The following is a 23,108-nucleotide window of genomic DNA, read 5'->3' on the forward strand; positions in this document are numbered from 1 at the left end:
TTTGGGCTAAAATGGTTTGGTCAAAAATTATGTTCACACTTTTACACTTGATGGAATCCTTAAACTGGGGAAATCTGCAAAGGTGCTGATGTAAGTTTCCATTGTAGCAAAAAAGGAGACATACAGTACCTAATAGTTTTATTGAGATCAAGTAGAATAAAAAAAATCAAACTACTATTTTGCCGGAATGAAAGCCAGGTGCTGTACTATCTTCTTGCAGTTAAGATTGAGGACTCCGGTATTAAAGTTTATGGGCTGTCAGTTACAAGTGTATAGTGAGGCGTTAACATCGGAATTATGTACATTGGTGGACTGGTGGATTTTTCTACAAGGAGGACATCAGAAGAGTTACCGTATCTTCTTAGTCTGAGATATTGCTGATTTTAGAACTGAACTTTGTAATGAACAAAATTTTCAACAAAGTGAACTGTAAACATATTAGATGAGTGCTTGGTCAGTTTATCCTTCAAATCAGAAGCATGTTTTCTTTACAATGAGCTTATCAAATTAATACATACATTGGCATTATCATATTAATTTCACAAATCAAAAATCGTGCCATGTGTGCAAGGTTCTTTGCGTTGTAGTGTGTTTCAGTGTTTTACCTTCATGTTCTTGAATCCTTTCTGATGCCTGCTCAGTTTTTTTAGCAGGAGTTGGTAGGTAGCTAAGATGGTGGAGGGTTTGTTGTTGATGACTGTGTGTATGATGTCTGAGAGGCCATAGCCAAGCGCTTCAGTCATGTAGTTTAACACAGCTGAGTTGAGCTCTTCCGGATGCAGTCTAAGGAAATCAATATATCCAAAGTAGTTTTGAGGTACAGTATTTGTATATTTTGAAGATGTAAAAGGAAATTTCCACCCTAAGACAAAGTAAATATGTTTATATTGAAAAAAAAATTGTGATGTGCTTAATGGTTACGTTGCTAATTTATTGTTTGGTGCTGAATTTTTATTATTCCTGTGAGAAGTTAGCATATTCGTGCATTGCTAACATAATAGTGGGGGAAGGGGGGGTCAATTTAGTTTAAATGCTGGAAGAATTTCTGCAGCTACTATAATAATAATAATAATAATAATAATAATAATAATAAGTTAAATTTATATAGCGCCTTTCAAGAAACCCAAGGATGCTTTACAATTATAGACAAGGAAAAATAAAAAATAAAAAAATAATAATAAATAATAATAATAAAAAATTAAAAAAATAAAAAGTAAAAAGTCCACCAAGTAGGGGTCAGGATGTAATTCCCGTGGTGTAGCAGCCACAGTCCCATCAAAAGGCGCACGAAAACAAGTCCCACATCTCCAGCACCGCCTCCATGACGCCGTCAGCAACATCGCTAGAACACCACGCCATGGATCCACAAAGCGAGCAGAGAAGCTCCGCCACGCAGAGCGCTGGTGTGTCCCAAACCGCCTGCACAGCCGCTGCGACGCCACTGAGCAACATCGCTCAGAACATCACGCCAAGCACTAAAGCACAGAGCGCTGGACAACCACGATGTAAAATGAGCAACGAGCTCACTGCAGTCCACAGCTGGGAGCGCAGGCATCACCCACAACGAACCAAGGCCTGGAGGGAACCAATGCCCAAAACTGGGTCCAGAGCTACACCATAACCGGCGGACAAAAACACTCAAACAAACATCAAACTACACAAACACACAGAAAAAAAAAATTTAATTAAAAAAATGAAAATAGAAAAAGAAAGAAAATAAAAATAAAATAAAAAAAGCTCTGGTGAGAAGCGGCAGCCAGAACGTGCACGACATACTCTCAACCGGAAACAAACAAACAAACAAATATATATATATATATATATATATATATATATATATATATATATATATATATATATATATATGGATTTATATATATATGTATATATAATATATATATATATTTATATATATATATATGCATGGATTTCCCAAATAGTATGCAAAGACTGATGCAAATGGCTACACTCTCTTTTTCCAGCCCAAATCTGTCGCGACAAGCTGTGTACCCAGTTCATCAAAAATCAACCAACAGACTGATCTGTGTTCACCCAGGACTTTCAGCTGGCTACCAATCTTTTTCACCATCTAAAAAGATACATGACATCTCCAATCCTCTCAATCTCAAACAAAATGGAACATAAAGAAAGTCTATTATGATGTGCTGGGGGTCCCTGCATTGGGTGTAGTTTTGAAAACAAGCTGGGACCCAGTATGCCTATGCCATTCTCTATTCCTGTGTTGATAAGAAATAGAAAACATAGAGCATATTTAACCCGGGGGTAAACCAGTCTAGTCTCCTTCCTGTTTCAAAACAACATCAGAGTGCCCAAGCGGATATTACTTCTAGACTTTCTGTAAAGCTAGCTCTTCTGAACGTTAGATCACTTTCAAACAAGTCATTTTTAATTAATGATCTTATCTGCAAACATAATCTTGATTTTTTGCTTCTAACCGAAACTTGGTTGGATCAAGCAAAGAGTGCTACCACCCTTATTGAAGCAGCTCCCCCAAATTTTAATTTTATGAATGTTACCCGACAGGGGAAAGGTGGAGGGATAGCAAATATATTCAAATTCTCTTTTCAATGTAAACAGTCCTCACTTGGTGATTTTACATCCTTTGAACACTTATGTGCACTTGTTACATGCTCTCCTAACATATTATTATTAACTATTTACAGGCCTCCGAGACATTCAGCCAAAGTTTTTCTGGAAGAGTTTGGTGAACTGTTGTCAGTCATTTGCTTAGAGTTTGACTGTCTTATTATATCTGGGGATTTTAACTTGCATGTAGATAATCCTGAAAACACCTATGCCAATGAACTACTTGCACTTATTGACAACTTCAACCTTGTACAACATGTACAGGGGCCGACCCACTCTCGTGGTCATATCCTTGACCTCGTCATCACAAAGGGTCTTACTGTTTCTACTACTGTTGTTGACCTGGCCTTATCTGATCATTTTTGTGTTTTCTTTGATGTTTCTATGTCTCCTCACATTCAGAACAGCTCAATGACTATGGGTAGGAGAGTCATAAACGACAACACGTGTTCTCTTTGAGCAAGCTCTCTCACGGATCTCAACCAAAATGTCAGACTCTGTAGATGATTTACTGGAATTTTTTAATTTAAATATGACCCAAATTATGGATGATATTGCTCCATTCAAAATCAAAAGAGTCAATGATAAGCAGAAAGCACCATGGAAGCAATACCCAGCTGTTAAACTGTTAAAGAGAGAGTGTAGAAAGACTGAAAGAAAATGGCGCAAAACTAAACTTCACATCCATTATCAAATCCATAAAGAGATGTTTTGTAAATATAATTATGAAATTCGTAAAGCAAGACAGTCTTTCTTCTCCAACATCATCAACAGGAATATGAACAATGCCCGTGTGCTATTTTCAACAGTAGAGAAGCTAACTAATCCCCCACCACAATTAGCACCTGAACTTCTCTCAGTTAATAAATGCAATGAGTTTGCATGCTTCTTCAAAGGTAAAATTGATAAAATATGACATAATATTGCTCATAATATATCTCAGTTGCAAATAATTGAAAAACTGCAATCACCAGTGACACAAACAGGTAACTTCAACACAATGTCAGAATTTTGTTTAATTGATTATGAGACTCTTGAAAAAACTGTACAAAATCTCAGTTCCTCAACATCTGAACTGGACATTCTGCCCACCAACTTTTTTAAGTCTGTTCTACATCTTATAATTACAGATGTGCTTCAAATCATAAATACATCCCTAGAGACTGGCATTGTTCCTGTGTCCTTGAAAAAAGCCATTGTAAAGCCCCTACTTAAAAAGAATAATCTGGATGCTTCAGTATTAAATAACTACAGGCCAATATCAAATCTACCATTCATCGGGAAAATCCTTGAAAAAATTGTCTTCAATCAATTAACTGCCTTCTTGATATCAAACAGCTGTTTTGATAACTTTCAATCAGGATTTCGTGCCAATCATAGCACTGAAACAGCGCTGATTAAAGTTATAAATGACATATGTCTTAATACTGATGCAGGCAAAACATCGGTCCTGGTATTACTGGACCTCAGTGCAGCTTTTGATACTGTTGATCACAACATACTGCTATATCGACTTGAACATTGGGTTGGGTTGACTGGTAAAGTTATCAATTGGTTAAAATCATACTTAAAAGATAGAAGCTTCTGTGTTACCATGGGAAATTGTACCTCAGCGTCAATGTCCTTGACCTGTGGTGTCCCCCAGGGGTCGATTCTTGGACCATTACTATTCAACCTTTATATGCTCCCACTTGGGCAAATTATCAAGAACAATTCAATTTTATATCACTGCTATGCAGATGATACCCAAATTTATCTTGCTGTATCACCTAATGATTATGCCCCCCTTGAATGTCTCTACCAGTGTATCGATCAAATCAACAACTGGATGTCACAAAATTTTCTTCAGCTGAACACAGATAAAACAGAAGTAATTCTATTTGGAAAAAAGATGAAAGACTCAGGATTACCACTATTCTTGACACAAAGGGGATTAAAACAAGAAATGGTTAAAAATCTTGGTGTTTTCATTGACAGTGAGCTAAACTTTGAGAGGCACATGAAAGCAATCACTAAAACGGCATTTTATCACCTAAAAAACATTTCCAAACTAAGAGGACTTATGTCAAAAAATGATCTGGAAAAACTTATACATGCCTTCATCTCTAGTAGGGTTGATTACTGCAATGGCCTTTTCACAGGCCTGCCAAAAAAAACCGTCAAACGACTTCAGCTGGTTCAAAATGCAGCAGCTAGGGTTCTCACACGAACAAAAAGAACAGAGCACATTACTCCAATTCTAAGGTCCCTTCACTGGCTTCCAGTAAGCTACAGAATTGACTTTAAAGCATTGCTGCTGGTGTACAAATCTCTAAATGGTACAGGGCCCAATTACCTCTCTATGTTGCAGTGGCCTAACCCAGTCAGATCTACCAGATCACAGCAGCAAAATTTACTGGTAAAACCTGTTGTTAAAACAAAGTGTGGTGAAGCAGCTTTTAGCTACTATGCAGTACAGCTATGGAACCAACTGCCAGAGGACATCAAAAATGCTCCTGCTGTTGGCAGCTTCAAATCTAGACTAAAGACCAAGCTGTTTTCAGATGCTTTCTGCTAAATTATTAATATTGCCATCTCTACATGTTTTAAACCCTTTACTTTTACAGTCTCTCCATGTTTTAAATTTTACTTAACTTTTATTCTATTTTATTCTGCTGTTTTTTTTAAATTGAACTTTTATCTCATTTTATTATTTTATTTCTACTATTGTTTAATTCTTATTAATTTTCTTCCCCATTTATTTTATGTAATTTTATTTTCTATTGTTTACTGTTTTGCTTTTACTTCTGTAAAGCACATTGAACTGCCACTGTGTATGAAATGTGCTATATAACTAAACTTGCCTTGCCTTATATATATATATATATATATATATATATATATATATATTTATTTATTTTAATTTATATATATATATATATATATATATATATATATATATATATATATATATATATATATAATACAATTACACGCAGTTATAACAAAGAGACTCAGCCTGGTTAGCTAGCACTCTAATAAATAATGAGTATGATGGTGTTGACTATGGTATTCATATAAAAGCTGAGGTTTTGGAACCTGATCTGTTTCAGCATGTGCAGATGAGGAGGTGAGAGAACTGGACAAATTAAAGTGCATATCCTGGGCCAAATTTTTTTTTTATATGAAAGTATGTCCCTTTACACACTCATCCAGAAGGGTAATTTTGCAAGGGCATCTGTCTACAGCAGAAAAAAAAATAAAATAACAAAACGCATCTGGAAAAATCCCAGGGGAGTCTGGAGCCAGATTCGTGACGTCACCTGCGGAAGCGCCAGCAGGCTGCGAGAGCTTGCACCGTTTCAGTGCACAGCCTGTGTAGACCAAGTTTAGCAGCTAGCGATTTTGCATTGAAATATGGAATTGTCACTTGAGCGCAATGTTACTTCACCTTTGGATGAAGAATGTAATGTTGCTGCACCCTCCTACGATACATCTGTTCACCATTTTAATAATTACGTGATAACGTTGAAGAAATTTGCAGAAAACCACCAGGTCGTTTTCTCATAAACAAACCAGCACTGACGTAGGATTCAGAAGGAGGCGTCCCGCACGTGAAGTCACGAAAATCACTGTTTCCCAGGAAATCCAAATGCCAAGTTTTTTTCAGAGGTGGACCAATTCGCCTCAAATGGCTTGATTTCAACTGCATTTTTCTGGTATTGCGCAAGATAAAAAAATTGCACAAAATGCAAAATGTGACAGATATTTGACCAAAGTTTAATATAAAATAGGAGAATTACATTGATCTTGCTCCTGAATTTACCCGTGATATGCACTTTAAAGGACTAATGCTCTTCTGCATCACTCTCTTTAGGTGCTCATGAAGCATGAGCTAAATCCCACTGTCACCACTTTCAGCAGGCAGTTGAACTGCATTGTGGGTAATGTAGGAAAGTTTGCAAAAGTGAATATAGACTTGAGGGAAGCAATGGCCAAATGGTGAAAGAAAGAGCTTTGGGACCAAAAAATTGCTGGTTCAATTCCCTGAACCAGCAGGACTGACTCCAGTGCCCTTGAGCAAGGCACCTAACCCCTAACTGCTCTGGCAAGAATGATGGTGTACCTTGTATCTGATTAGCCAAAGAAAAACTGATGATGTGATTATCAGTTTGGGCAAGAACCCAACTATAACTAAGACATTTAAGCTAAGATATTCATTACTGCAATATTATATATGATACCACTTAAGATCACATGTTAATTACAAAGAGTAATATTCAAGCTGTTCAGGGTGGATTTTCTCCTTTAAAGCTAGACGGCCTTTCGATTTCATAAAATCAATGAAATTTAGTTCCGTCTGAAATGTGGTCATTGTGATATGTTTATTTCTGTAATATCTCACAAAATATTAGGACATTCTGTAGCTGGGAAGTTATTTAATTTGAGGGGATTAAAGCAAATAATGTGCATGAAATCGCTTGCTTCGTCCAGTCAAGCAGACAGAGGAAGTTCGTGTGCGCATGCGCAGGTTTACCTTCTTCTTCTTCTTTTGGGTTTTACGGCAGCTGACATCCACAGTGTTGCATTACTGCCATCTACAGGTTTACCTTTGAGCGTGCACTGACAGTTCCATCATTCTGTCACTAAACGAACAGCTGATCACACCGAGGTGCTCGCTGAGCGCTGATATTTATTAGTTTGGTCCTGCATTTCCTTTCCTTCGTATATAACATAACGTCTTTTTTCTTGCTTTCCGTTACTGTAGTCGCTCTTTCACGTTTCATTCGCACACTCACGTCCTCCATTTTTCTCTCCTGTTTCAAATTTGGTATCCCGCAATGCCTTGCGTGAACAAGGAAAGCCCACCACGTGATGCTTGATGTAGTATCTTGAATTGGGTCATGGTGAAGCAGGAAAAAATAGCGGAGAATTTAGAGCCACATGGCCTTAAATTCATTAATTGTTCTCTTTAAAAAAAACTAATAAAATTGGAAGTCTGTAATTTGAATTCAGTCTCTTTCGATCCAATGAACAAAAATAAATAGGTGTCGGGAAAATCCTTTTTATGACCTACACTTGAAAAATCTGAAAGGCAGGCTACCTTTAAACTTTTAGGTACATTGTATGTTCATTGAATAAATGTCTAAAATGGGTTATTCCAAGGCACTCTACCTGTTCTTATAGACCACAGTGTGTACAAGTCTCTTGGTGTAGCCCTCATTAAGCCAGCTCTCCTCAAGTGCTGCTTTCACACTCGGCCTCTTCTCTGGGTCCGGCTCCAGCAAAGACAAAACAAACTGCACCGCCCCTAAATGTACAAAAAACAATTAAAAAAAATTAAAAGTTGACATGTGATATGACTTGCAATAGATCTTTCATGCCAAATTTGACTAAACTTTAATAGCTAAACTTCAGCAACCAAAATTAACATTCTTACACTGATAACTATAGTTGTATAAGATCTCTCGCATGCACATTCACCTTTCTGAGGTCTCCTGGTTTTAGCTCTCTTACATCACTGGAGATCAAGTTTAAATGGCACGATTATCTTTCTTACCACCTTCACGGTCCAGAGGTTACTGACGATTGGCAGGTCGGCTTAGCACTGCATGGCCTGTGTGTGCATTTTGGTAATGCTACCCAAAACGTTGCCTTTGTGCGTGGCCTACTTGCTCAGGTGGAGGTGTTCTTAGTGTCATCAGACAGAGACGATCACATTTAAACATTCACTTATGGGCCTCATTTAACCTCTGGGTTTAAACATTCATTTAGGGGCCACGCTTAGCTTCTGGGACTTTAAACACACACACACATATACAGTTTTCCCAATATTTAAATGTAGCAAATATTCTACAATTAATGTCTTCCGGAAAATGTCATCCATTTTTAATGCATCATGTTCATTTAGGCTTTACTGGAGTGCACAGGAGTACAAAAGAGAACACAAAGGTATGTTAAATGTTCATTAGTTCCTGTTGATCTACAGTGCTATCAGTTACATATTGTGTATTTTGCGAGCGTACTGGACTGATTGTTCCTCATGGGTGGCCACATAAACAGCACGGTGCTTAAGGGTGTGTCTCAGTGACTGGGATTGTTAAATCTCCACTGTTGCCTTGTCCATAATTAATGTGCTGGATCAGATCATGAGATAATCAGAGTTAGGAGAAGAACAGTTTGTAATGCGTTACTATCCACACCTCTTATCTAGGTCACCCCCTCCTTCTAAACCTCTTATTGTCTCTTTTTCACGTTGTCTGTCCTGTCTCTGTGTAACTGAAGGTGATCTATGTATCCGCTCGATCCCCTTACCTCAAATGTACTCAATCATTGGTGTGTAAAGTTTGTTTCTTTAGTTCGTACTGGAGCTTTGGGAATAATATTGCTAGCAAGTAAGGGGAGGTCAAGGCCAACAGTTTAGCATTGTGCAAACTGTTTGCCTAAATCACGCACTTGCTTCAAAAGTACCAGACCAGTACAGAGAAGGCACACTAATACTGAAAGTAGATCCCTATTTTTAAAAATGGTAACTTCGTATAGATCCAAAGCCAACAAAACTAACACATGTACACAGCCCATACAAGAAAATTATATCCCAATGCAGTCTATTTTAAAGTTAACACAAAACAAGAAAACATCCCTTCAGCAATAAACTAATAAAGTTTCTCAGTTCCATATACAAAACAGCCATGGTACTTCCACTATAACACTGCTACGATATTGTTTGGTTCAGTAATACCATTTGTACAATAAGGATATGATTACGGTACCTCCACCAAATTTGTTCGAGGAGGTTATATTTTCATCTCTGTTTCTTTCTGTGTTTGTTTGTTTGTTCCCAACATAACTCAAAAAGTAGTCAACAGATTTTGATGAAATTTTGAAAGTTGAGTCACAGGCCGGGCGGCACGGTGGTGTAGTGGTTAGCGCTACCACCTCACAGCAAGAAGGTCCGGGTTCGAGCCCCGTGGCCGGCGAGGGCCTTTCTGTGTGGAGTTTGCATGTTCTCCCTGTGTCTGCGTGGGTTTCCTCCGGGTGCTCCGGTTTCCCCCACAGTCCAAAGACATGCAGGTTAGGTTAACTGGTGACTCTAAATTGAGCGTAGGTGTGAATGTGAGTGTGAATGGTTGTCTGTGTCTATGTGTCAGCCCTGCGATGACCTGGCGACTTGTCCAGGGTGTACCCCGCCTTTCGCCCGTAGTCAGCTGGGATAGGCTCCAGCTTTCCTGCGACCCTGTAGAACAGGATAAAGCGGCTAGAGATAATGAGATGAGATGAGTCATAGGCCAAAGAACAATTGATTAGATTTTGATGCGAATCCATATATGTGGCTTGGCAGAGGTATGCGCTCTACCAAGTACACTTCTAGTTTAAATGTGTTTCCTTTGATAATGGTTCAGTCTTACTGTATGAATATTTAAAGGTAGCCTGCCTTTCAGATTTTTCTAGTGTAGGTCATAAAAGGAATTTTCCCTGACACCCAATTATTTTTGTTTAGTGGACTGAAAGCTACTGAATTCAAATCACAGACTTCCAATTTTATTAGTTTTTTTTTTTTTTTTAAATAGAACAATTAATGAATTTAGATCCAGGTGACCCTAAATTCGCCGCTATTTTTTCCTGCTTCACCATGACCCAATTCAAGATATTACATCATGCATCACATGGTGGGCTTTCCCCGTTCACGCAAGGCATTGTGGGATACAAATTTGAAACAGGAGAGAAAAATGGAGGACGTGAGTGTGAGAATGAAGCGTGAAAGACTGACTACAGTAACGGAAAGCGAGAAGAAAAGACGTTATGTTATATACGAAGGAAAGGAAACACAGGACCAAACTAATAAATATGGGCGCTCAGCGAGCACCTCGGTGTGATCAGCTGTTCGTTTAGCAACAGAATGATAGAACTGTCAGTGCACGCTCAAATGTAAACCTGTAGATGGCAGTAATCCAACACTGTAAATGCCAGCTGCTGTAAAACCCAAAAGAAGAAGAAAGTAAACCTGCACACACGCACACGGACTTCCTCTGTCTGCTTGTCTCCACAAAGTGAGCAATTTCATGCACATTATTTGCTTTAATCCCCTCAAATTAAATAACTTCCCAGCCACAGAACGGCCTGATATTTTGTGAGATATTACAGAAATAAACATATATCACAATGACCACATTTCAGAGGGAACTAAGTTTCACCGATTTTATGAACTCAAAAGGCAGTCATTTGCTGCTGACGGCCTTCGCTGCTCCAAACTGCATCTGCACCCACTGGATTTGAGAATCTCGACTGCATCAGGAGGGCGGCACGGTGGTGTAGTGGTTAGCGCTGTCGCCTCACAGCAAGAAGGTCCGGGTTCGTGCCCCGTGGCCGGCGAGGGCCTTTCTGTGCGGAGTTTGCATGTTCTCCCCGTGTCCGCGTGGGTTTCCTCCGGGTGCTCCGGTTTCCCCCACAGTCCAAAGACATGCAGGTTAGGTTAACTGGTGACTCTAAATTGACTGTAGGTGTGAATGGTTGTCTATGTATCAGCCCTGTGATGACCTGGCAACTTGTCCAGGGTGTACCCCGCCTTTCGCCCGTAGTCAGCTGGGATAGGCTCCAGCTTGCCTGCGACCCTGTAGAACAGGATAAAGTGGCTAGAGATAATGAGATGAGATGAGATGAGATGTCAACTGTGAGTCAGCAAATCTTTCACTTGTGTTCAGGAAGTCATTTGAGAGGCTTCAGTGAGTCCCATTCGATATGACTTGGTTGATGGAGCTGGAGATTTTTCTCATTTCAGTGTGTGCAATAAGCTAGTGGTTTGTCTTGTTTGTGATAAACCATGCAGCTGAACAAGTCGGTGAATTAATCAAAATGAATCAGTTAGCTGAACTGATTAAAAGACTCAAAGATTTCAACTCTACCATCAACAAGGCTGCTGTGACTCTTCATGATGTTCCTTGGTCCATTTTTATAGATAACAGCATCTCATAAAATGTAAACTTAAATCTAAAATTATGGCTATCCAGCAAATCGACTAAAGTTATTTTCAGATATAACAAACAATTTTAAATTTTCCTAATATAAGCCTGCATGAGTGTAAAGGTGTGTGTTACGGTTACTAACCTTTACTAATGTCAGAGGGGATTGTGCTGATTTCTCCATTAATCATTTTTTGATGAAGTTGCTTTATGTTGAATGGCTCTACAGTGAAGGGAAGAGTACCGGTCATCATGGCAAACATACTCACACCCCTGCACACACACATACACAGAGAGAGAGAGAGAGAGAGTTTCTCTTTTTTTAACTGAAGACAATGCATAATGCAATAGAATCAGTGTCAGAGGTCAGTTATTCAAGGTAGGGTAGGTAATTTATTTTTTTAACATTTTTATTATATTTCTTGAATTCTCTTTATACCCCGACAGTAATGAATAAATTAAAAGCACTGAAAATAAAAAGAATACCATCTGTGGCAGTTGCAGGGCTTTAAAAAGCCTGTCCAATCATTTCATTTGGTCTGAATGAAACGACTGGATGGCCTACCTGCCTGTCACCTACCTGCATGCATTCTGTCTGTGCACTTATTTTGTGTGCTTGGATCCTTCCACAAGGCTTGGCAGACATATTGCAGACATATTCCTAAAGCTAGTGAGCTAGTCGACAGCTGGGAGTACCAGGGAAGAATCCAGGCCGATGCAACCAATGCACATGCATCGGTCAGAAATATACTGTATGTGCACCACTTGGTATCAGTCATGGGGCGTTTGTTTACTTTACTGCTAGCTGGCTACATGGGCTATTGACACACACAACCAACAGACCAATGGTTCAGGATCCGACCACCTGTGATAAGCAGTGATACTTACCTGACCTAATTATCTGTATTCTCACAATGCTTTGTATAGCGTGACCTGAGATAAAGAATCTAGGTAAAAGCAATAAAATGTTCCAGAAAGAGGTCAAAGTTTGCCATGAATAACGGGCCAAGCCGCAGTTGTCATGGGCCATGCCGGAGGTGTTTCGAAAGGTCTTGTGGAGAGGGATGTGCCTGTAAAGTTGGGTGAGTCTAGGACTTTCAGTGGCCAAGTTATGAATTTTTAAATCCCTGCGTGTGCATGTAACTGGAGCTCAGGCTCATATTAAAGTTTTCGGCAAGCTGTGCTCATGCAGGGGGTTTGGGAGTAAATAATGGATCAAGCTGTGGTTGTAGCAGGCTGAGCCTGGGTTGTTTCAAAAGGTCTCGGGGAGAGGGAGGTGCCTGTAAAGTTTGGCGGGGCTTGGACTTTCGGTGGCTGAGTTATGAATTTTTAAATCCCAGCATGCGCGCACAGCTGGAGCCAGGGCTCATATTAAAGTTTTTGGCGTGCTGTGCTTGTGCAGGGCTTCAGGGGTGAATAGTGGCCTGGGCCAAGTTCATAGCAGGCTGTAGTTGCCCTCTTTGGAAAAGGCTCGGCGTGCTCTACACCCCTATGAAAATCCATAGCAATCTGGTAAAATTAGTGAAAATATTTCTGCAAGTGTGCATCGGTCAGATTCTTGGGGTGGATTTGTCCCTGGACTACTAACAATAACCATGTTCATTGCTTACATTACGCCAGATCATGTTAAATGTTTTCTTACATGTGAATGAGACATGAGGTACATGGATATGATAACAACGTGCTACACCCAACCCCCACCCACCATGTTTATGCTCGTAGACTCATCCTTCAGCAGTAATCAGGCAGTACGCGTTCATGTGTTTTGGAGGAGTGGCTTTGAAAGAAGGGCTGAAGGGAGGGGATGGGATTTTTCAGCCAGACGCTTTCAATATCTAGCTTACTCTTGCTGGCTTCTCCAACATTATCTACCCTACCTTTAATCCTTAAAACCTGAGCACTGGATTGATGCAATGCAGACTCATATTCTACAACCCCAGTTTCAAAAAAAGTTGGGACGCTGTGTACACTGTAAGCAAAAACAGAATGTGATAATTTGCAAATCGTGAAAACCCTATAATTCATTGAAAATAGCACAAAGACAACATATCAAATGTTGAAACTGAGAAATGTTATTGTGTTTTGAAAAATATATGCTTATTTTGAATTTGATGTCAGCAACACGTTTCAGAAAAGTTGGGACAGGGGCGTGATTACCACTGTGTTGTATCACCTCTACTTTTAACAACACTCTATAAACGTTTGGGAACTGAGGAGACCAATTGTTATAGTTCTGAAAGAGAAATGTTGTCCCATTTTTGCCTGATATACAATTTCAGTTGTTCAACAGTTTGGGGTATCTTTTGTCATATTTTGCAATGCACCAAATGTTTTAAATGGGAAACAGGTCTGGACTGCAGGCAGGCCAGTTTAGCACCCAGACTCTTTTACTACAGAGGCATGCAGTTTTAATATGTGCAGAAGGCGGTTTGGTATTGTCTTGCTGAAAGAAGGAAGGCCTTCCCTGAAAAAGATTTTGTCCGGATGGCAGCATATTGCTCTGAAACGTGTTTATATAATTCAGCATTAATGATGCCTTCTCAGATGTACAAGCTACCCATGTCATGTGCACTAATGCCCCCTCATACCATCACAGATGCTGGCTTTTGAACTGTTCACTGATAAGCCGGATGGTCTCTCTCTTCTTTTGCCTGAAGGACGTGGTGTCCATGATTTCTAAAAAGAATTTCTACTTTTGATTCGTCAGACCTCGGGACAGTTTTCCACTTCGCCTCAGTCCATCATAAAAGAGCTCGGGCCCAGAGAAGGTGGCGACGTTTCTGGATATTGTTTACGTTGGATATGTGGTTTTAACTTGCTTTTGTGGATGCAGTAATGAACTGTTTTCAAAGACGATGGTTTTCTGAAGTGTTCCTGAGCCCATACACTGATTTCCACTACAGACACGTCTGCTTTTAATGCAGTGTCTCCTGAGGGCCTGAAGATCACAGGCATCCACTGTCAGTTTTCAGCCTTGTCTATTGCGTACAGAGATTTCTCCAGATTCTCTGAATCTTTTAATGATATTATGGACCACAGATGATGTGATCCCCAAATTCTTTGCAATTTTACATTGAAGAACATTATTCTTAAATTGTTGCACTGTTTGCCCATGCAGTCTTTCACAGAGTGGTGAACCCCTCCCCATCTTTACTTCTAAGAGACTCCGCCTCTCTGGGATGCTCTTTTTATACCCAATCATGTAAGTTACCTGTTGCCAATTAACCAAATTAGTTGTTTTTAGCATTTCACAACTTTTTCAGTCTTTTGTTGCCCCGTCCCAACTTTTCTAAAATGTGTTGCTGACATCAAATTTAAAAGGAGCATATATTTAAAAAAAAAAATCATATTGCCTTTGTACTGTTTTCAGTGACATATAGAGTTTCCATGATTTGCACATCTTCACAATTTATATTTTACAGTGCACATAACATTACATAACCTCTGAACCATTTATGAGAGAGATGAGCTTTAAATTGTTTCTAAATGGCAAGATTCTCTGATTAAAAATGCAACTTGAATGGTGCTTTTACAATAACCAGGGCTGATTTATGCTGCATGTAATCACATGCTAATGGAACTGAAGTTTACTGGACAGGAACATCTCTCACATTGGGAGGATTGTACAGCAATTCTGCTGAATCCTGCACCTCCGAGTGTGAAAATTGAGAAGTCACTGAGCTGTCAGTCACTGAAGAAGACGTGTATTTGCACCAAACTTCACATGGAGCTCCAAAACACCTCAATACACCTTTTCAAATGAAAAAAACAAAAAAACAACAACAAAAAAAACCTTTTCGACTATGGAGTTAAACAAAACACAATCTTTTTTACACTGGGCATTTTTTAAATGTCAAATATTGAATGCTCACAGAAAGGTAATGCATGATTGTGACTTTACGCTGCACTAGAATGAAAGGGTCGGTTCCACTGAATCATATGACATATAACATGTGATACTGACTGAAAAAAATAAGCTCAGAATGAGCAAAAATATAAAACTATGTCCAGGCGTTTCTTTGTCTATGTAGGCTTTAAGAGTTGACAACGATCAACACTGCAGCTTTAAAAAAAAAAAAAAATGCTCATGTTATTATCGTAATGAAATACTTTTACATTGTCTCAGGGTATTTACGTAGATTTCAGTTTCATACCAGAACTTCTGAGAGTGGAAATAATTGAATTGCTTTAGTATTAAACATATTGTTGAATAATTGAGTCGGATTTTATATTAGCCTCCTGTACATGGTTTTAGTATGGAAAAGCCTGATCTGGTTAAGAATCATGTCAGATCTCGAGCTTTCATATGTAAGCAAAATTATCAATGAATGAATGAATGACAAGTTATAGTTTGCTGACTCTATTTTCCAACAGCTGTATTTTACTGATGTGACATATAGAATGTTACTCACACAGACCATACATCCACTTTAGGGCCATACTTCCTGTGTGCAAGAAGCTCTGGGGCAGCGTATGCAGGACTTCCACACTGAGTGTTTAATAGATCCGGTGAGAGAGAGTCTGGCTTCAGAGTGTTACTGAGACCAAAGTCTGTATTACACACACACACAGCAGACAGAGAGATTTTCAGGTTTCAGTTCCTGTTAGTAAGCAAAGACAAGAGTGTGTATATATATTATATATATTATATATGAGTGATTCCACGCTTATGGGTACTGAAATGGGGACATGAACTTATTTTTAAAAATTCACCTAAAACCATTTCTTTTTTTTCTTTTTTCATTTCTTTTTTTCTTTTTTTCTAACTTTAATTTTCTGAGATGTAATAAAAACATATTTATATGCCAAAGTCAGAACGTAACAGAAGTGTTGTGGACATATATATTCTCAATTTTAACAATGTAGAATTACTTTTTGAAACATAGGAAGGTGATGTTTTAGCAAATATAATTAATAAACATGTGTAGTAGAATAAACATACACATTCAATAAGATTAACATGGTATATAGCTAGATTGTAATTAATTTGTAACAGACGCGAGATGGACAATCGTAACAGAAGTAATGTAACAGACATCATTTTGGAACTCATAGGCTTGACTTTGGCATATAAATATGTTTTTATTACATCTCAGAAAATTAAAGTTATCTTTTAACATATCATTCATTAAAGATTACATGTTTTGTGACCTGATGGTAAAAAAAGAAATGGTTTTAGGTGAATTTTTAAAAATAAGTTCATGTCCCCATTTCAGTACCCATAAGCGTGGAATCACTCATATATATTTTTTCTCTCAAATTGCTCCTGTCATTTCGCCGGTTTGTTTACATTCTAAGCGTAAATTATTTTGTCGGACATTTTGTGTAAAGTTTTTATTTACCAAATTTGCAAAAAAAATAAAAATGATCTGTTTTTTACAACCCAGTGACTATGGATAGAATAAAACAGTTATTCCACTCAATCTCGTTGTACATGGCTTATAGCCGACTCGGTGCTACACGCCTCGTTGGCTATCAGCTCATGTATGACTCGATTTCATGGAATAACTGTTAATGTATAAAACATTACAGCATCTGCATCTCAGGTACTATATAAACTAATGTAAAAAGAGTCTTAATCAGAGCGTACAATTGCCTACTCTACTACTAGGATACCAGCTCATATATCATGAGAAAAGAAAAACAAAATGGCAGCTTTTTTTATCAAGCATTTAAAAGAGACAGAAATAGCTAAAAGAATATAGGGTTTGTTTGTTTTCCCCCCAGTATCTACTGTTCTACACTCCAGCCCAGTCGGTGCCGGTAATGCGCCTTTAGGTTGGTTTGCCAACCACCAAAAAACCCTAAAGAAGTACAACAAACCGGCGGAGCGTGTTGCTGAATCAACCGAGGACAAAATAAAAACTCTACTCGAAAACAAAACCCCAAAAATACAACAAAAGCAACAAAATATGGAATAAAACGTTTTTGATGGTAAGAACACATACATTTTTTTCCAAGAATTATTATTATCGCATTTTTCACAAATTGCTCCTGTCATTTCACCGGTTTGTTTACATTCTAAGTGGAAATTATTTTGTCAGACGTTTTGTATAAAGTTCTTATTTATCGAATTTGCAAAAAATAAAAAGACAAATGCTCTGTTTCTCACAATCCAGTGAATGTGGAGAGAATAAAACAGTTATTCCACTCAATCTTGTTGTACATGGCATATAGACAACTCAGTGCTACGCACCTTGTCGGCTATCAGCTCATGTACGACTCAATTTCATGAAATAACTGTTAATGTACACAATCTTACAGCATCTGCATCTCAGTTACTATATAAAGTAATGTAAAAGTCTTAAACACATGCAAAGATGTACTGTACAGCAAAGATGCTTTCAGAAATATTGAAAATAAATACATTTTAAATACATTTAAAAATACTTTAAAGTGCAGTGAAGAGTAATAAATGAGATAAAGTCAGTATTTGGTGTGAGAACACTTTGCTTTAAAAATAGTAAGTATATTTATAAGTAAATAGTAAAATAGTAAGTATAAAATATAAGTAAAAAATAGTCGTCTCAGGTCCAGTGAGTGCGGTTTTATAAGGAAATGAGATGGAGATTTTACTGAACATCTTGCAGAACCAGCCACAGTTCTGTTGCACTTGCTTCTTATTTTTTCAGCAAAACCCAGAAGCCTTCATTATGTTTTTTTTTAACAGTTTCATTTAATATTCTGCTTTCTTTACTGACATAGAAACATTTTTCTGTAACATTTAATTTTGTGCTGAAAACCGAATATTTGGAATCGAAAATGTTTTTGTACTGACTCGACGCTGTACAAGTCATCAAATAAAATTCTCTAGATGAGTAGCATGCTATAGATGCACAATGGTGTAACATAGGGAAAAAAATAAAAAATTCAGGTTTTGATTTTATGTACTGAAATAACTATTAGGCACCATTTTTACAATATCTATATAAATTAGTTGTTTTTACCCATTTTAACCTTGAAATCAGCATTTTAATGATTACCCATAATGCATTGTTTATCGCGCTAAAACAAGCAAAAACGTCATAAGACAGTGGAAATACTACCTTTACTACCTTCACGTGGCGTCTTTCTCGATCGCACGTGCCTAGAAGCGTACCTTCTAGAACATTCCTGGGTGGTCATGGACTGTCACGTAGCCTAGTTCGATTGTGAAACTCGCTAGGATGGAGTATTTTCGCAAGTTTAGTGGCAAACTTTTGCGCCGCAATTTCTCTATTCTCGAAATTTGTAACCTGAAACCCTACAAGAAATGTTTCATAATGTTTGGGATTTTGAAAAATGCTTCTAGCAAGTTTATTTCACTGTATTTTTCCATGAAACTTGGCATAAATCATCCTTAAGTGATGAGCGGGACATTGTTATTTTGGTCTGGGTCACGGAGTTAGTTGGAAGCGGGAGAAATGAGAGTTTCTCAACTACAGCAGCACTTCTCACCATAGATGGCTGGTGTGTTTCACAGCGTTTGGGATTTACTAAATCAACTAAATCTCTAGATCTACTGAAGCTACGAGGATATAAATCACCAGGATTCTGATTTACTGGGTGAGAAGTTTTTTTTTTTTTTTTGAAAGGTTTATTCGCGCTACAAGTCCATGAAAGTTGGAATTGTTCGTGAAGGGGTTAGTAAGATTTTGGTAGCGTGACGCGCACAACAAACAAAAGAAAAAACAAATTTTCTTCCGAATTTCCTTGCTTTATCAAAATTATTTTTTGATACATTAAAAGACTGTGTTTATAATATTTAAGGGATTTTTTTATTATAGAGAATATTTGATCAAAACAGCATTCAAAGTGATTTTTCACGGGTGTAAATGTTACGCGTGACGTCCATAATTACGTTAAATTTTAAGAACTAAAATTCTGTTAAAAATTCTAGATTTGTGCTATCATTCTGGTGTTTTGCTGAATAATACTTTAGGGAGTTCTCTTACAATGCTGAAAATTCAATGAGTTTTGGTGAAATTCTAGAAAAGTTATTTACATTTTAACGCGCCTGATAGCGATTGTGCTCACACAGCGTGCTATTCATATCTAACAAAGTTTGTACTTTAAAAAATAAAAATAAAATATAGGGTGCCGGAGACTTTTATGCAGCACTGTATGTTTACTTTAAGGGTGTTATATTAGGGCTAATATTCACTTGGACTAGTTGTGGCTTTTATCTCACTGGCAAACAATTGTATTCATGTGCGTTGATAATAATGATCAGTTCCAAACTCCGGAAGCTTTTAAAGAAATACAGTACTAATAATCCACTTAAAGTATTTCAGCTGCATAAAAGCCTGTTAGCCCACCAAGCTAATACACAATAAACACTCACCAACTATCTTAATGTTGTTGTGTTCATCCAGGAGAAAGTTCTCAATTTTCAGATCCCTGTGCAAACAGTGAGGGGGGAAAAAGTTAAGTAACTCGAGCTCTCTGTTTAAGTGTAAACAATGCTCAGACTCTGAAACTGTGTTCTTTATACAATTCCTTAGATTTAAAAAGAAGTCGAATCAGTATGAATAGACAATCGGGTTGTCCTTCACAACATCCCAGGTACATATTTCACATAAATAACTTAATTTAATGAAAATACTTCAGAAATCTTATTATTTTTGCATTAGTGTATGTATGCATTAAGCATCTTATGCGTGAAATGTGTTTTTTTCCACAAGTCAGCCATGATATACAGCGAGTTGGCCTAGTGGTTAGTGTGTCCGCCTCTCAACCGGGAGATTGTGAGTTCTACTCACGGTCAGGTCATACCAAAGACCATCGTAAAAATAGTACCTACTACAGTCTGTACAATACAGTAGCGAGTCAAACTCTCATGGTTACCAGAGGACCAGCCCCTCACTGTAGCCCTAGCTGTATAAGCAGTGGTGTAGTGGAGATTTTTAAAGTGGGGGTACGCGATTCGTGACGTCATCGATTTGATATCATGTCAGAAGTGGTAGCCTTTGTTTGGTCGCCTATGTTTGGTATGAATGATTTGTATAAGTGTTACGTTCTTTTAAGGGCACAAGAAGACACTTTTTTTCAGACATTTTTATGTGTGCAATTTTCATTCGTGTTTGTCAGTACAGCCCAACTGTTATGGCGAAAAGCCGCGGTTTATTTTGTCTCCAATAAATATGCCGAAATGGCTAAAGAGGAACAAATTCGCCTTCTCCTTCCGAATGCATCATCGTAGACAGCACCACTCTGCTGCTGGAACTCAACATAAACCTTGCATAGGTTTAACATGGACTATCAGGCGTGAAGCCAAAATATTGGAAATTATGATACACAAACACCTTTGTTCATGTTCGATTCATGTTCATTTGAGCCGAGCTGCATTCGGAATTCGATATTTTTACTAGCCTACTTACTGCCGTGGCAACAGCTACAGCATGTGTCCAGAAGTTCAAAAAAAAGTCACGTCACGTCACTCACTCACATCGCATACAAACCAGCAATGGGCTGAAATTTATTATAAAAGGCACCAATCGAATAAATCAAGCATTTAGTCTGGCGCGATTGAGGCACCTTCGTATACAAAATACATGACATGCAGCCATTAAAATGGCGGAGTCAACCGTTTACATAATTCTAATATCTCGGCTGCATTTAGAATGCATTCTACTTTGCGTCACTACGTTTTACGTAACGTTCGATTGGGGGGGGCATTGATGATGAGCACAAAGGCACATGTCACTTACTGTAGAGCGTATAAACTCAGGCCATTGAATGACAGTTTTTTTTTTTTTTGAATCTCACCTCGGGAGAAGTGGGTGGACGGCGTACCCCCGCGTACCACGCCCACTACACCCCTGTGTATAAGCGAGAGGCTGAGGGATAAACAGAGCTCGGCACCACACCCATACGCCTTAAGGAGTTGGTTAGTACTGGGACAGGAGACTGCCTGGGAAGACCAGATAATGCTGTGAGAGGGACTTTGACTTGACATCTGTTATATGTTCTGAAAAATGTACATTTAATTAATGTCCTTCAAAAATCTCATTCAACTCTGTTTCTGAACACATTCCTGATAATACAGGGTTAGTCAAAATTATGTTAACACTTAAATGGTAGCAACCAATCAGATCTGTAGTGGAAGTTCATTAATGGCGTACTGCTGCACCATCTGTAAGTAGACGTCTGACGTCACTGTTGGGGTGTCAAAAAAGTAGGGCCCAATTACGCCAGCAGCGGTCACGGCGCACCACACATTCAGGAGAAGAATAATCTGTTAGTGTTAACATAATTTTGACTAACCCTGTATATGTGGAATATTCCACAAGTCACATGTTCAACAGGAAGTTGCATCATCCAAATTTCCTCAAAGATCATAGGAAGAACAAAAACAAATTGTCTTTTTTTTTCTTGACTTGCAGTGATACTGACTGATGTCTGATGAAATAACAAATGTGTGGTCATTACGAGCCTACTGAGTGCTGTTTGTTGTGCTGAGAATTTTTGCCTGCGAATGTACAAGTAAAAACGGGCCCACTATGAGATCGCTACGAAACCACAATAGTCTCCCGGCTCAGCACTGCAGCCTGCGTTTATACAGGAGGACCATCATCCGCTACCTTAGCCACTGTTTTTCCTGTGCCTTGATTTTAGTGTTCAACTTTGGTGAGTGTGCGTGCGTGTGTGTGTGTGGGGGGGAAGCCTACCGCTTTACTTCATCAGTTTTCCCCGCTGTGTTTAAGGTTTGTATGTTTATTGTATGTACTATTCGTGTTCTAGGCCATTGGGTTAGTGCAGGGCTTTTCAAAGTGTGGGGCGCGCCTCCCCTAGGGGGCGCCAGAGTTCTTCAGGGGGGGCGCAACGTGAGAAAAAATAAACCAGAATAAGTTACTATTGCGGACATTTAGCGAACTTCAGCTAGCCTTTGCCAGAGACAAAATGGACCGATTTTTAGTACCTAAAGCTACAGTGAGTGAGGAGACAGAGTCTGGGCCAAGCAAAAAAACAGAGCCTCCAGGATTTCGTGATGTTGCGATTTGCAACGTCAACGCAAATTCAACCAATCCCGCGAATTCAGGGTGGTGTTGCAATTATATCCAATCATTGCAACCTTCCCGCAAATTTGACCAATCGTTGGTGTCATCTTGAGGTGACGTCGACAAACTACCTTCCGCCTTACTTCCGTGTATATGTTCAAGAGAAGCAGCATGCGCGCAGTGTTGCCAGATTGGGCGATTTTAAATGCATTTTGGTGGGTTTTGAACATATTTTGGGCTGGAAAACGTCAGCAGTATCTGGCAACACTGCATGTGCGAGTCAGTGTTTATATCGGCTTAAATTCTGTTACTGAAAGTGTGTTATGTTTACAGTGAAGGACTGTGTGCACTTTACATTTTTTTTTTTACTTAATACAAGAAATTAATGGATGCTAACATTTTTGCCAAAATGGTATTTTATTTTCCATTGTTTAGGCAGCTTCAGCATCATACTGTGAGATTCTGTTCAAATTGTTTTTTTTCTTCTATGAAGCCTGAGCCATTTATTTTATTAGTTTATAATTATTGTTTAATTTAGTCTTCAGGAGAGACTGCCTGCACACAGTACTAGTATTAATAGTGT

The 23,108-nt window shown here is 38.5% G+C and overlaps 1 protein-coding gene across 1 annotated transcript in view; it reads right to left on the reverse strand.

Annotated features, from left to right (window-relative positions):
• The window catches only part of LOC132896285 (hormonally up-regulated neu tumor-associated kinase homolog), a 53,127-nt gene that overhangs the window by 5,710 nt on the left and 24,309 nt on the right, over window positions 1–23,108 (reverse strand). The window contains exons 3-7 of the mRNA XM_060937023.1: window positions 19,870–19,925; window positions 15,959–16,097; window positions 11,692–11,819; window positions 7,762–7,897; window positions 606–783 (exon numbers count right to left, since the gene is read on the reverse strand). Coding sequence (XP_060793006.1) covers window positions 606–783; window positions 7,762–7,897; window positions 11,692–11,819; window positions 15,959–16,097; window positions 19,870–19,925 — 637 coding nt within the window. The remainder of the gene's footprint in view (window positions 1–605; window positions 784–7,761; window positions 7,898–11,691; window positions 11,820–15,958; window positions 16,098–19,869; window positions 19,926–23,108) is intronic.

This window comes from Neoarius graeffei, chromosome 13, assembly GCF_027579695.1.
Source record: "Neoarius graeffei isolate fNeoGra1 chromosome 13, fNeoGra1.pri, whole genome shotgun sequence".
NCBI classification, from domain to species: domain Eukaryota; kingdom Metazoa; phylum Chordata; class Actinopteri; order Siluriformes; family Ariidae; genus Neoarius; species Neoarius graeffei.